The sequence below is a fragment of the Arvicola amphibius genome, chromosome 13 (assembly GCF_903992535.2).
Source record: "Arvicola amphibius chromosome 13, mArvAmp1.2, whole genome shotgun sequence".
In the NCBI taxonomy this organism is placed as follows: Eukaryota; Metazoa; Chordata; class Mammalia; order Rodentia; family Cricetidae; genus Arvicola; species Arvicola amphibius.
Genome location: NC_052059.1, coordinates 49,314,294 through 49,330,045, shown reverse-complemented (window position 1 = coordinate 49,330,045; position 15,752 = coordinate 49,314,294). Strand labels below are relative to the sequence as shown.

The 15,752-nt window shown below is 40.1% G+C and overlaps 1 protein-coding gene across 1 annotated transcript in view; it reads right to left on the bottom strand.

Annotated features, from left to right (window-relative positions):
- The window catches only part of Hmbox1 (homeobox containing 1), a 125,476-nt gene that overhangs the window by 60,356 nt on the left and 49,368 nt on the right, over positions 1–15,752 (bottom strand). Inside the window, 4 exon segments of the mRNA XM_042054104.1 lie at positions 5,072–5,157; positions 14,348–14,487; positions 14,489–14,599; positions 14,601–14,826. Of these exon segments, the coding sequence (XP_041910038.1) occupies positions 5,072–5,157; positions 14,348–14,487; positions 14,489–14,599; positions 14,601–14,826 (563 nt within the window).

Sequence of the window (15,752 nt, the reverse complement as noted above, 5' to 3'; positions counted from 1 at the left end):
TAGCATATGACATCAGCATAGGTTCGCTGACTGCAACCAATGGGACACCGTGGGCAGTGACAGTGACTGGGTACGCATGGTGGACCAGAAGATATTTTGGAAGTCTCTCAACTTTCTGTTCAATCTTGTTGTGAACTAAAAACTGCTCTAGACAATAAAGTTTAGTTTTAAAAATGTAAACTGATATCTTAGTTGGTTTATAACACCTGGTCTAAAGTTCTGTGATTAAAAAAAAAGAGCAATACAATTTTTTTGCGATTGTAAAATTGCTGACTCGTATATAATATTTTCTTTCTTCACTTTAGAGATATATAACAAGGCAAGTGGTATGACTGTAGCTGGAAGTGAAATTGCTAGATCTAAGTAGATACAAGTGCCAAATGTACTTGCAGTTTAAAGAGCCAGGTAGAACTGGACAAGTGGGGGAAAAGTGGAGCTGCTATAGTGAGGATGTCTGTGCCCCACCTCAAGCCTTTTATGGAGATCCTTGCTTGTAAGGTGATGCTTCACATGTGGGGGGCCTTTGGGAGGACTCAAGTCACGAGGGCAGACCTTCACGAACAGGATCAGCACCTTCACCCCTTCCACCATGAGAAGACCCAGCAAGAACGAGTAGTGTACGAGTCAGAAAAGCAGGCAGTCCCCAGGCATGAAACCTGCATTAGCTCAGGGTTTCCTGGACCCCAGAACCATGAGAAATACATCTCTATGTTTGTATACTACCCCGTTTATGACATTTTGTTACAATGACTAAGAGAACAATTATTGAGTTAAAGTCCCACATCTTATAAGTAAGGAAAATGAGGTTGTGGGTCACAAGATGATTAAATGACAGAAAGAATGAACTCAGTGTCTGCTTACCCCAACAATTCAACACAATTATAATAAAGTTCTTAAAATTCAGAGATGCTAACTTTTTCTTCTCCCATGCATTCATTTTTTTTCCAGAAGACATGACACCAATTAGTTTATTTCTTTGGCTGATAATACTCATCAACTTTTGTATATTTACTCATTTATTCTGTGTGTGCCCAATTTTTCCCAGAGGTCATTAAATTTTTTTTTGTTTTAGAAATTCTTAAACAGCCTAAGAAAACATTTTACTAACAGTGAATATAAAATGCAAGTGTTTATTACAAAGCCAAGGCTATGCTCACCACCCTATCATTGTTAGTGAGAAGCTAGAATCTTGGCCGACCTCTTGCAGAGGTAAAAATCCACCCATGGTGGGAGCAGCTGCGACTGTGACGGAATCTACAAATAACATGCTGGGAATTCGGCAGGCACTGTTATTATATCCTGTTTACACTGTCATTTCTCCTATCAGCAGGATATTATTTATACAGACCCCACCCCTGCACTTCTTGTTTATCTTATTATAGAAGCCCTCCAGATCTATAAAAAGCAGCCTCTGCATTTACTTCTGGAACAGCACATGTGTTGGAATTTTGCACCTTGCTACACTTTTTTATTTAGCATTTTCTGTTGTTAGGCACCATCCGCTCTGATTTTTATCTTAAGGTTGATTTCACATATTAGAGTTGAACTCAAATGACTTTTAGAGAATCTGCTATAGAACAACAGAAAAGCATGTCTAAGTAATGACCAGATATTCCAGGGATGGGAAGGCTTCCTAAACCAGGCTCACCCTCCCGAGTGGGTCAATCACTAACTCATTGTTCTTCCCAGACATGAGAAGTGCTGTTTCTGTTAGCTTCCTGGCTGGACAGGCTGGGACACGGGCTGAGAAGCACAACTCAGTGAGTGACCCAATAGATAAAAAGTAGATAAGCCTGCTTATTAATTTCCTCATTCTCCCGTTTTGTAGATTAAAACAAAATAGCAAAAAAAAAAAAAAAAAAAAAAAAAAAAAAAAAAATCCTGCAACTTTCTTTAATTTTTTTGTTTTTTGGGTTTTTTTTCGAGACAGGGTTTCCCTGTAGTTTCTAGAGCCTGTCCTGGAACTAGCTCTTGTAGACCAGGCTGGCCTCGAACTCAGAGATCCGCCTGCCTCTGCCTCCCGAGTGCTGGGATTAAAGGCGTGCGCCACCACCGCCCTGCGTTCTGCAACTTTCTTACCCACAAAAATGTATGGGACTGTTGAGCAAGCAATCATCCCTGAAACAGTGCCTCAGTGTACCTTTTGATGTGTGGTTTGAGCTAAACACACCCAGCTCCTTTGTGCTTCAGCTAGATCTATCAGGTGGCAAGGTAGGTGGGAAATGTTCCAGGTAAAAGGACAGTGACAGACCCTCTGAAGAAACTGTATCACTCAGGTGATGATTAAACCAAAGTCAGAATGTCAGAATGCCACCCTAACAGAAGGAGATGCAGTTAGTAGGAATGGACAGAGTTATGCTGGGGGGGCGGGGTGTAAAGGCCTTCTGGTAAACCAAGAATTTGGGAGTATGCAAATGAACAGGACTCTAAAAACTGCAAGTTGTTAAATTCAGCTGTGTGAATATACATAATAGAAGATGGCAATAAAAATGGATGTGGGGGTTGCATTATAAGAATTTCCTGGACTGGCAGAATGGCTCAGTGGATAAAGGTTCTTGCTGCCAAGGCTTATGACCTGAGTTCAATCCCTGGAACACACATGGTAGAAGAAAAAAGAAACTCTCACCCAAACACATACACTGTGACACTCATGCAGGAACACACACAAAAATAAATGCTTTTTTAAAATTTCTTGTTTTAGACAATGAAGAGCCAAAGGTAGGTTCACAGAAATGTGAACCCAATCCTTTGGAAGAAAAACAAAGAGGAAAACCTCTTTGAGGCTGAAATGGGGAAGATATTTTTAACAATATCCCATCATTATGGTGGTGAAAGGAAGGCCATGTGCACAACAGGTAACAAATGTCTAAGTGTATCTCAGCTCCTCCTTTCCCAAATGGGGGATGGTATTATTGAACGAGGCAATGATAATCAACGCCTACCAACTGGAACTCATGTTTGCAAAGCTTTCCAGTTTCCTAGAACAGTCCTTCTCCAACTTAAATCACGTACGGGATCTAGCTGAAATGTAAATTCTACTTCAGCAGATTTAGAGGTGCCATCGTGTATTCCTATATGTCTAACAAGTTTTCAGCTAATGCCAAAACTGCTATTCCCTGGACTGTATTTTGAATAGCAAGATGTAAAACATCTTTCAGTTTCCCTTTCTAAAATGGAAATATTTGATATACTGTGTTTAACTCATTATGAAACAATGCTTTTAGATATGCCACCATGTCTGGCATAAGGAAGACCTTTAAAGGTATCTTTTTATGATTTGCAACAATGTTGGATACTCATCCAACAAGTCCAAGACAAGGGCTGGCTCAGAGGGTAAGGGAATTTGTCATAAACCTGGCAAGGTGAGTTTGATCCCAGGATTCACATAGTAGAAGGAGAGAACTGATTTACTCAAGCTGTCTTCTGTCCTACACACACAGAGACACACACACACTCACGCCTAAGATGATTCAAGATTCAGTATATTCAATACTCAGAAATATTCTCTTCTGAACAAAAACAACCTTGCGATTCTATCATGTTACAAATTCATCTAGCTCCCTCCCCCACACACCCAGGTTTGCAAACTAGGACGTATATTGCTTATAATCCTAGAGGCTAAAGTAAAGGCATAAAAAGACAAGATCCCCATCATGGCATAAACATCATGAGTTTCAGTAACACCCACACGACTTGCCCTCATAGTGTGTTAAGCACTGTAACTTAGTTTTTTTAAGATAAAGATTAATATTTTATCTTACACATCCCACTGGTGAATACCTAAAGACTTAAATAATTAAATTCACACACCTTTCTTTACCATTAAAACTTCTATAGAGAGGACATGTTTAAAAGTCTTTTTACCAGTAACAAAGACATTGTTTATAAAAGAATATTACTGGTAAAATATATACCCTTGCATGTATGCATACATATCATAAAGGGTTGGCTGACATAGGTACAGGGAATGAAATTAGTACTTTTAACTCTGAAGTTACATTTTTAAATAAATTACTAAGCAGGAACAACCTCTTAAGAATATTTACTTCAGTATGTACCAGCGTTTCCACCACAGAAGGAGCATCAGAGCTGGAGGGGCTCAGGTGCCGACCTGTGACCGCAAAGCATGAAAACTGAGGCAAGGGCTTAAGACGCCCAAGGCGTAAGGTCGCAACTGTGAGCAAAAGGGGTGGTGATGGCAGTTCTTGCACTGTCAGTGCAGAAAGCATAGTAACACAGCAAATGTCAATGTGTTAGAACTTCTGGTTCCTCTAGGACTTCATAACTAAGGACGGGCACACATGAACAGTGATGGCATACCTACACCCAGATTCAAGAGTTCCAAAATGATACATATACATCACATGTCAGGGTGGAGAGTGGTATGGGATAGAAACAACAACAACAACAACAACAGGACAATGGGGACTCTCATCTTCCCAAGAGGGGTGTGAGGAAAGTTTTCACATACAGAAAAGGTCATTCAAAAGACACAGTTTTCAGTAGGGGATGGGGGGGGTGCATATATCCCAGCTGCAAGAGGTCATTAATAGCCACAGAGTTTGAGGCCAGCCTCAACTGCATGCATGCCACCCTGTCTCAAGAAAAGACAAAAAACAAACAACAACATAACAAAGTCCCAACAACAAACCCCCAAACAAAAAAGGAAAACAAAGACTTGCGTTTTCCTCATGAGTCACTTTTTACTGGTAAAGTCCTAGATTTAACTGAGAGGACTGCAAATTTTTAAAAATAAAGACACAGACAGCAGCTGGTGTGCATGTGTCACAGGCGCTATCATAATCAAGAGGAAACGACATCCCTGTTTCAATTATAAAATAGGGAATTTTTTTCTTATTATTGACGTTACAAAATTTACTAACACAAGTTTAAAAAGAAAAATGACTGGAGCATGTCCGTGCTATCAGAGACACTGGTTTAAATCCCAGGCTTCCGTCACCATGCCCAAGCCGACAGGGCTGCAGCACGGAAATATAAGCGATAGTCCAACACCTGCACAGACCGCAGAGACGAGACATGATTCTAGAATAAAGGGCTCTCCGGCTCTTACCTGTTACCTGTGCAACAACTGCTTGGGAAATCCTCCGATTGGCAAGAAAGGCTTTGATTTCCTCTTTTATCACACTGCTGTCCCTCCTAACAAAAACAGAAGACAAGACCAACAATGTATGTTGAAGGTAGAAATCCTCATCTTTGCTAAAAGAAAGGTGAAGCAGAGAGGTGGGGAGAACACAGAAAGGAAGGACACAAAAATAAAAGGGGAACAGACTAAACTTAGGTGAAAATATGAAATTACAACAAACCAAGAAACACCAAATACTCCAGTCCTGAAACATCACACCATCAGACAGACACCTCAGTGAATGCCACTGTGGATACAAGTCTCATGTGGGAGGACCATTAATTGCATGTTGTGTATGATCTAAATTAGGAATAAGGTTGCCATATGCAGTATGTATGGTCTCAATATTGGGGAATAAATCATACATAGAAGTCCTGGAAAAATAAAAAGCAACAGCATTGAAAATCAGCTGAAAGTACATTGTGGGTTTGCAGGTTAATGGAGGAACTGTAGAAGTGACACTCATCTTAAAATCTTGGAAATACTTCAGGGGCAGAAATAAACACCATTTTTACAACTGAAAATACCCTTAGCTGCTTCTTCTCCCTCCCTTCTGCATAAGTCCCTCCCCCAAGAATGTGGGATGATTTGAAACAGTAACAGTTTCATATTAAAAGTAATTATTAATTTCATATTACATGTAATAAATACACAAAATAGTTAATACTAAAAACTATACTATTCAACCTTGGTAGTATATACTCTTGGTCCATTAAAAACTATTTAGAAAGTCAGCATGCTTTCATAAACCAGACATCCATAAGAATAACAAAGAACAACTCATTCTTTCACCAAAACAAACAATAAATAAAAATTAAATTGGAGCCTAAAGACTATAAAACCAGAACACTGTTTCTTGTTCAGATGAAAACTGAAGAATCATGGTATCTTATCTACACAAGCTCAACAGATTAAGGAACTCAGCTCAAGTCAGTCGGCTGCCATCTGCCCTCCTATAAATCACAAACTAATAATCTTCCTCAGATGGACCTTTGCAAATAATTTTTTAAAAAAATCATTCTTCCTTTTATTTTTTACAAACATTGTATAAACTCCCCGTACCATATACAACTACTATGATTCCATATTGAATTTTTTTTCACTTTTTGATGTAGGGACAGTCCTCTCTCTCCCTCTCTCTTCTCTCTCTCTTCCCCTCTCTCCCCCCTCCCCCCCCCCCCCCCCCCCCCTCATCATTTCTCAGTGTAGCCTTGGCTGTACTGGAACCCACTCTACAGACCAGGCTGGCTTTGAACTATTCTCCTACCTCTGCCTCCTGTGTGCTGGGATTAAATGCATGCACCACCACTGCCTGACTGGAACTCACTCACTAGGTGAGCCTGAAACTATTTAGTCCAGGTGGTGCTCAACACAAGGCAATCCTCCCATCTCGGTCTCCTGATGCTAAGATTACAAGTTCTAAGAAAGGCTGTGGCCATATCTCTCTCCTTCTCTCTGAGACACGGTCTATTAGCTCATGCTGGCCTTTGAATTTACAGATCACCCTAGTCTCAGCTTCCTGAGTGCTAGGTGTGTAGCTGTGTGCTGCCATCCCCAGCTTTCTCTCTTGTATAGTGTGTCTATACTATACCTTTGATTTTGCCTCTTGGCAAAGTCTAAAACATTAACCACTAGCTATTCACAGTAAAACCTTTGACCCTTGATCTAAGACAAAGACATCATAAACTTTTAAAAACTGTTTTGTGAACAAACCACAAATTTCATAGGGCTCAAGTCTCACTGCAGATTGGAGAAGAAACAGAAGTATCCTATCAGAACATGATACCAACCTGAAATTTCAAGTAAACAGGTCTTTCAGTCCCCTCACCTGGAAGTGTCATGCACTCTGTTGGGGGTGCCATGCTCTCTGTGCAGCTGTACTCACTCGTAGCCTGTACACGTGTGAGTGTCTCTGCTTCTCTCTGAGCCCAGAGCTCAGCGCTCACTAGTTTGCTTAACTGGCTGGCCAATGAGCTGCAGGGATTCCCCTCAGGGCTAAAGGCACAGGCCACCACTGCCTGATTTTTTTATGTGGGTGTTGAAGACATGAACTTAGTTCCTCATTTCTGTGCAGCAGGCACAGCACTATCTGGGCCATGTCCCTGCTTTGGTGAATTTTGAAAAAGAGTAGAGATGGGATATTGAGTATCCAATATGTAGCTCTATAACATCCCTGAGTTGCTGATTGGAAATCACAGTCAAGCAGTAACAAGACAACAAAAATTTAGCTGCCTAATGTAATATTTAAAATTTCACAAACTTATTAGATTCCAATCTACATGCTGACTACATTTCTTTCAAAATGCCTGTCTCTGGACTCTGGACCAATTATGAGCAAGAGACGACTTTAGCAGTAGCTATTTCAGACGGCTCTTGTACACAAACCAAATAATTTGTCTTCTGACATAACTACAAAATTAAGTTGAATTTTTTTATATAAACTATTGCATTTCAACATACCAAATGATCTTGGAAAATGAAACTATATTTGAGAATAATTGTCCAGATTAAATTTAAAAATGTACTTTTATAAGCAAAATGAGCAAATGGTATTTTCTTGACTAATAATTTAAACCAACTCATTTTAAATCAAATGCACCTAGAGCAGACACTAAATCATATAGAACAGGTAAACTCAACTATGTAAGCAGCCTAAATTACTCACAGCCTTGCAGTATGGCATTATTAAAGGACTGCAGCAAGACAGGCGTCCCCAGTGTTCAGAAAGCAGCAATCCATTCTCCACCTCTAAGAATCCATTATTATATATTATGCAGGTTTCTACAGTATTCACAGTAAGGTTAAACAGACATTCTTCACTGCTTTACCATAGATACTTTTTGAAAAACAATTAAAAAAAACAGATTGGGGTGTGGCTAAAAGCCTAAATGCCTGGCTAGCATCATAAGACCCACCCTGGTCTCAATCTCCAGCCCCTCCACTTCTTAAAAGACAAAAACATGCGAAGGAAAGCCACTTAATAAGGTTGTGCTCTAGCTTCACCCTTTGTGAAAACAAGAACATTAACACACTCATTCCAAAGATTTGCGTTTCCATAGTGTATATTAATTGTGCAAAATAATGGGTCTCACTATGGCATTATCACACGTGTATAATGCACTTTGATCCAGTCCCTGGCTGCCATGACCCATCCTCATCCCTTCTTCACTCTCACTGGTCCCCTTCCTCTCCTCCATTCCTGTTGGATTTTCAGAGGTCATGGATATAGCATGTGGCAGTACGCGTCCCCAGCGTGTACAAGACCCTGTGTTCAATCTCTAACATCGGGGGTTGGGGAGCCTTTAAAATGTTCTTCCAAGCAATGAAATAAAAAACTGAATGATATAAATACAATATATATATACATACACATACATGCATATAATATGTGCAGAGGAACTCTCTTTGAAGTAGAAAGTTCTGAAATTGTAAATGTACCATATAAACACAAACTATTATTTCTATAAAACAGTCAGACAGGATCCATAGAAAAGAAGAACCAAATGGTCAACTGTAACTGTCAGACTGAAGTTAACATCTCAGACCAGGCGCCTCAAAGCACCATGGACAAAGTGCTTAGTCTAAAGTCACTTTAGAAGAACGCCTGTTTGCTTGGGTTCACTAGGTATTTGCAAAAACAGTAACATTGTTTGCCTTCACTGTCCAGTTCATTCTACTAGGCTGGCTTGGCTCTTTGTTGTCTTCGCCTGCTCCTGTAACTGCCATTCTACCTTGCAGAATCACCTATTTGCTAGCGTGAAAGATCACTTACACAGCTCTCTCTCTCTCTCTCTCTCTCTCTCTCTCTCTCTCTCTCTCTCTCTCTCTCTCTCTCTCTCTCTCTCTTTCTCTCTCTCTCTCTCCCTCCCTCCCTCCCCACCCCTTTCTCTCTCTCTCCCTCTATTCCGTATTTCCTCCTTTTGTTGGCAGTCTGACACTTTGCCTAAATAGAATGAATCCTTTCTCCCACTGCACCAAGTATCTCACATACCTCAAGGCTGTCCACTCCTGGAGTCTTAGTGAATTAAAGAACAAGCTAGTTATTTCTCTGGTTTCACTTTTTACTTCCAATTAAGCAAGCACTTGGTCTCAGCTGAGGCACCTGAAGTGCATGCCATGTCTTCCTGCTGCTGTTCTCAAACCGCTGCACTGTTCATCTGGTGGACTTCTCAGCAGAATGGGAACCACCACTGACTACTGCCTTCCTTTTAAACTAGTTAACATCACCATTAACCCTTTCTAATATATATATATATATATATATATATATATATATATATATATTATATATAAGATTTCATCAGGAATGCCTTTTTGACAAAACACTTTCAAAAATCATATATGTGTCTGTATCTGAGAATAGGAGTATGAGGCAGGGGTCTAACCCAGGATCACTATGAACCAGAGGTTTTGCTGCCTCGGCCTCTGGAGTGCTGGGATCTAGTGGCACCACCACCCTGTCCTGATTCTAATGCTCCTTACTTTGTTTTGTTTTGAGCATGGTCTTGCTACAGAGCCGAGGCTGCTTTTGAACTCACAGCAAGCCTCCTGCCTCCACCTCCTAAGTACTCATATTCCAGAGGGCTACCGCCACACCTGGCTTTCAGATTAAGAAGATATGATGTAACTGTCATCTATCTAGGTAAGTTCTCTCTGATCATCATAGCTTACAAAGAAAGATCTCTGAACAAAGCTATCACTTAACAATTCTATAGCCCATCTATTCTACTAGCCTGGAAAGTTCTTTAGTACAAAGATTCTGTCATAGTCAGCATGGATTTTTCATATAATAAAACTTAATTTGTTCAATGAGTGAAAACTTTCTAGAGATTAAAGGCTGCAAAATGGAAAACCTGATCTAAATAATTTATACAACAGCTTTAAATTCTTATTTTCAAGTACGTTTATGTTTTCCAAATCAGGATGGAGAGGTTATTTATGGTGATTCGAAATGACACTGATTTGTTTTCTGGAAGAAAGCATATTAAAGGGCTCATATTTTAAAAATAATACGCTTTAGGATGACTCATACTCCGAGTTAACACACCCTCAGCATTCTTCTGGATGTTATAAAGGGAGCTAGCTCAAAGTCACCCCAAGATGAAGCCGACACAGTGTATTTCACAGTTGAAAGACACTCACGACTTTCTCCCTGTGCAGATACAAAGCACAATTTTAAGAGAGAACATTACAGGGAGAGCTGTTCTATATGCAGAAGATGGAGGGAGAGCGCACCACCACTCAGTGGTGTCACCTTCCTACAGAGCACGAGCATCCTGCCTGCACAAGGAAATACAGGTTGAGATCTCCCACTGAAGCACGCCGGACCAGAAGCCTTTCCAGATTTTCTTTTTAAAATCTGGGACTATTTTCATATTTATAATGAATATCTTAGGGGCAGAGCCCAAGTATAAACACAAAATTCAACTATGTTTCACATAATTATATAGAGAAACTAAATGTAACCTTAGATAGTATTTTAAATAACTGTGTCTAGGAATGTGTTCTATTATTTTTCACTTGTGAACCAGAGTGCTCAGAAGTTTTGAATTTTAAAACACCATGGCTCAAGGATGCTCGGCCTATGTTTTAGTGTCAGGCATATACATAACCAAGTTTGTATGAACCTGCAGAATTTTGTATAAAATACTAACAAAATGAACAAAATGAGGTATATAATGGTATAGAGCACAATACTTAACGTATAACATTATTAATCCCAATAAGCCTCATTTACATTATCTCATAACGCATACATGACTGCAGGGAAACACTGCTGTATCCTATTAGTGGATGAAGCCATACATTCCTATGCATGTACTTACATACTAATGGGCCTTTTAAGATGTCCTAATGTAAAATGAGTTGGCTTTCACTGTTGGCACATGCAACCATTTACTGAGAATTTACATGCTAGTGTGGCTTTCTTCTTCATTTTTTGATCTCAATTCAAAACTAGAAAAGAAAATGTCTGACTCTTGAACAAATGATCAAGGATACAGTTATAACCTGATGAAGTTACACACACACAAAAAAAAATCTCCATTATATACTTCCAAATTATATACTGTAATATAGATTCACTGAATTAACAAAATCTGCAAAGCATGTCTTAGGGTGGAGTACCTACAGGCTGGTGCTGTGGGCAAGTAAGAGGTGGATTTTACACACAGCACAGGAGGCAGGAAGGCCCTCAGGTATCCATCCTTCCTACTAGAGCCCACCAATTCCAGGTCACTGTCATGTCAGTGTTTAGCAAACAGGAAGGACAGTGTATCACTAGACAGACACAGAATACCCAGAAAGAGCTATAGTTTGAAAATTTCTCTAATATCTCAACAATAAGAATTCATTATTTATAGTAAGTGACTGATGTGAAGTAGCAGATAACATGTCAGGGAAGGAGCAGGGCTAAGCCCAGAAAGGCCATTCACACTGTTTAGAAAAATTATAATTATAAATATAATTTATAATATAAAGCGTCATGTAATCTAAAGGCATAAATAATGTCAGTGATAAAATATACGAGCAACAAAATAATAATAAAGACATGGGATATAATTTAGGCTCAGTTGCCCAATAATCAAACTTTTCTGAGCAAAGTATTAATTTTCATGAATTCAGGTTCTCTGATCAAGCACCCAGCACGGTTGTCGGGACTGCAAACATCATGTGAGCAGCCATTCAGTCAACGTTTCCCTGAGTCCTAAGAAGGACTTGAGCAAACTTGAGAACAGTGAGAAGGGCACCTGAGTAGAGCTGGGTGGGGGAAGCTCAACTGTGGAGGACAGGGAGGGGACCAGAGGTCTAGAGGGCCTAGCCAACTAAACGTCAGAGGAGCTGTTCTGAGCAAGAAGCAGAGGAAGGGAAGAAGAAAGCATCCTAATAACTACACGATTAAGAGCACACAGATTGAAAACACACGTTATTCCCATGAGACTGTACCCAAGTGAACATGCACAAACAAGAACGAGCTAGCACCTGAACAAATAAATGCTATTTTACTATATTCTCTACGCGGGATAATTAAAATCTCATGAACCTTCATATGAATAAAGGAACTAATTGCCAAAAGGTTCTCCTTTCAAATAATGATGATAGATGCTAATTCCTAAAACCATCTAGGGCCAAGGATGTGGCTCAGTGGAAGACAAAGCCCTGGGTTTCAATCTTGAGCACTAAGAACGTCACCAGCAACAGAGAGCCTTGGGCACCTGTGTTAATAGTTGAAGTGGAACCAATAGCCCCATTGATCTTTTGTATTTCAGAGTACTAAAAGCTTGCTAACACTCACTGTCGATGAGGGATGATATTCTTCGTTACGTGTACCTCACCGTCCCATGCGTGTGGCAACCCTCTTACCCTGAAAACAATCTCAGTACCGAGGGCCATGTGCCAAAGGCTGTCCCCTCACTGAGGTGCCAGAGGATGGAACTTCACACAGCACTGTCAAGCCACCGCCATTCGTCCTGATGTCAGAAAATCTTCAGGACCAGTTAAAACTTAGTTACAACTTTTGTTTTTACTTCTGACAAGTCTACAATTCTGTTCATTATCAACTATAACTAATTTTTCTGCAGCCTCTCGCCTTTTATGTTTAATTTAGATTATTATAGGCATATGAGTGTTTTGCTTGCATGCATGCATGTGTACCACTGAGCAGAGGTCAGAAGATTTCGTAGCTCCTAGAAAGAGAGTTATATATGGTGGTGAACTACCAAGTGGGTGCTAGGAACCAAACTCGGGTTCTCTGCAAGAACAAGTGCTCTTAACCAATGAGTTCCTCTCTCCAGCACAAAGCAATCATTTTTACACAGCAACCTAAATATCCTGAAAAAAATGCTTTTGGCATTTCTGTTTGTAAAAGCTCGCTAATTTTAACCACTTAGTGTAGAACGTGAAGCCTCTGAAATGGTGCGCTGCACCCCGAGGCATCACTACACTTGCCAAAGTCGGCCTCATCTGTACTGCTTTTCTTCTGATGCTTATTGGGAAGAAAGATCAATGCTCTGTAGGCAAGACAGGCCTGGAAGTTACCACGCTAGCCTTGAACTCAAGCAATCTTCCTGCCTTGACCTTCCAAATGTTGGAGTTACAGGCATAAGTGACCATACCCAGCTTATATTCTTAACCAGGTTAAACATATGCCTTTTTTGGTTCGTTAACTAGGAAAAATAAAAAAAAAAAAATAAGTAAATTAAAAATAAAATGTGTATATTTCTATTTTATTTTTAAATTTTTATTTATTTTATTTTAAAAAATTAAAAATTACTAACTTACTGACTATATGTGTATGTACAGGAGTACCTTATGTCATGGCATGCTCGTAGTCAGAGGACAACTTTCAGGAATTGGTTCTTTCCTTCCATTGTGTGGGTTCTAGGGATGGAACTCAAGTCTTCTGGCTTGGCAGCAAACACCTTTATCCCCTGAACTAGCTCCATATCCTTATTTCAAAACAGAATACCCTTATGGTTTAGGCTAAATTTATCTACTCAGCTAACATACCAAGCCCACACCATGTGCTTCAGGAAGTTCCTAGTTCTGGACATAGGATAGAAAACACATGTGTGTTACCCTCAAAGTGAACCAGGTCTGCTACAAAGTCCATATTACTTCAGCTGAAAGTAGGCTTCACTGTGTGTGCGCGCGCGCGCACGTGTGCTTAAACTCTAAGTGCACATGCTAACTTGGCAACTGATGAGGTATGGAGTACATGTGGGTGTTGCATCTACTACTTTCAGGGGCAGGATGGTATCTATGCTTCTTACTGAAAATTATTTCTGACCCAACAGTTGTCCAAATTGTTGCACTGATTGAAATGATGCAAAGAAACATGAGGAGTGCATGTATTCCACATCATGGTAACTCTATCTTACCACTCAGAAAAATAGTTACAATGAAGGAGTAAGGACTGAATTAAATAAACTATCAGTCAGAAACTTATCTGCTAACACCATAAATAGAGAAAGCCCTTGAACAATCAAGAAAACCAGAAAAGCCTTGTCATGTGGCAAAAGGGCTGAAGTAGAGAAAAAAAGTTTGATCTAAAACCACAATTTCACGTTTTACTTTCATTTCCAAAGAAGGGAGGGAGAAACCATTGTTCTTATTGTTCAGTTTTTGAAATACAAGCTATTATTTAAAAACAGTCTTAAAAACGTATTTCTTTTGGGGGAATTCAGAATAGGCAAAGTAACTAACCTCATTAACTCCTCCACTTTATCATCTACATCTAGATCCTCTTCTGAGGCTTCAAAGCTATATGACCTCTGACCCATGCTGTTTGCATGGTAGCGAGATGGCGACATCTTCCCATTGGATGTGGACAATCGGTCGTTGTTTCTCCCTCCCATTTTGATTGGTAGTGCAAGGCTGTGGGGAGGTATCATAACTGTTGCTGGGCGATGGGGACATTCCGGTGCTGGGTCTTGCGTGGAAGCTGTGGCTTGTAGAGGGAAGATGCTGGAACATTGTTGGTACTGTTCCCATAGGAGCTTCCCCCGTAGCTGGATCTCCTTCCAAACTTATCACTATGCTCTTGATCAAGACGGTCCAAAGTTTCTAATGCATGGAGAATTTCATGTTTCGTCATCCCCGTGCGCCGGAGACGTTGGAGCAGATCTATCTGTTCTATGGTAAATCTGGGTTCATCTGTATAGTGAGACATGGTTTCCAGCAAACTGGGGGGGAGAAAAGGATAAAAATGAAGAAGTGCCTTTATTGTCAACTAACAAAAACATTTCACCATCAAGAATCCTCAGCAGAAGAGGTTTGATCTCAGCACCAGTTCATTGAATATAAATCCTAAGGGACAGGGAGAGGCTCAGTCAAGTGGCATGTTTGTTGTGTAAGCAGTAGTGCCTACGTTCAGCCTTATGCACCAATGCAAAAGCTGAGAGCAGCAGCACATAACAGTTCTAGCACTGGAGAGGTAGAGATCAGATCTTTGGGGCTTGCTGACCACCAGCCAGTCAAACTAGTCAATGAGCTGTGGTTTTAGTGAGAGTCCCTGTCTCAAAATAAAGTAGAGAGCAACTGATGAAGACACCTAATGTCCACTTGTGGCCTCTGCACGCCTTCATACACATATTAATAACACACATACACAAACACAACAACAAAGAAAGAAAGAAAATAAAAAGACATGAGTCCTAATAGACTTTCTTTTGCTTTGGTTTGTATTGCTACAAATTCTGAGTTTAGTAGGAGTGTACCAGTTGTAACATAAAACCTAATTTATAATGGAATAAAAATTATGTTTTTCAGTTTTGGTAACCAACCAGAATTTGGAAACAAAATGTTTATTATGTTAAAATGTCAATTCATCAGGTAAAGTACATATAGTTGGTGTGGGAGGTCCTTCTGTATATGTGTTGCTTTTATTGGTTAATGAATAAAGAAGCTGTTTTGGCCAGTGGTTTAGCAGAATAGAGCTAGGCGGGCGGGGGGGGGGGACAAGGAGAGGGGACGGGACTAAACTGAATGCTGGGAGAAAGAAGGGCGAGAGTCATGTAGCAGTCATGTAGCCCCTGCCAGAGACAGACACCGGATGGAACCTTGCCAGTAAGCCACGTGTCAATACGCAGATTAATAGAAATGGGTTAAA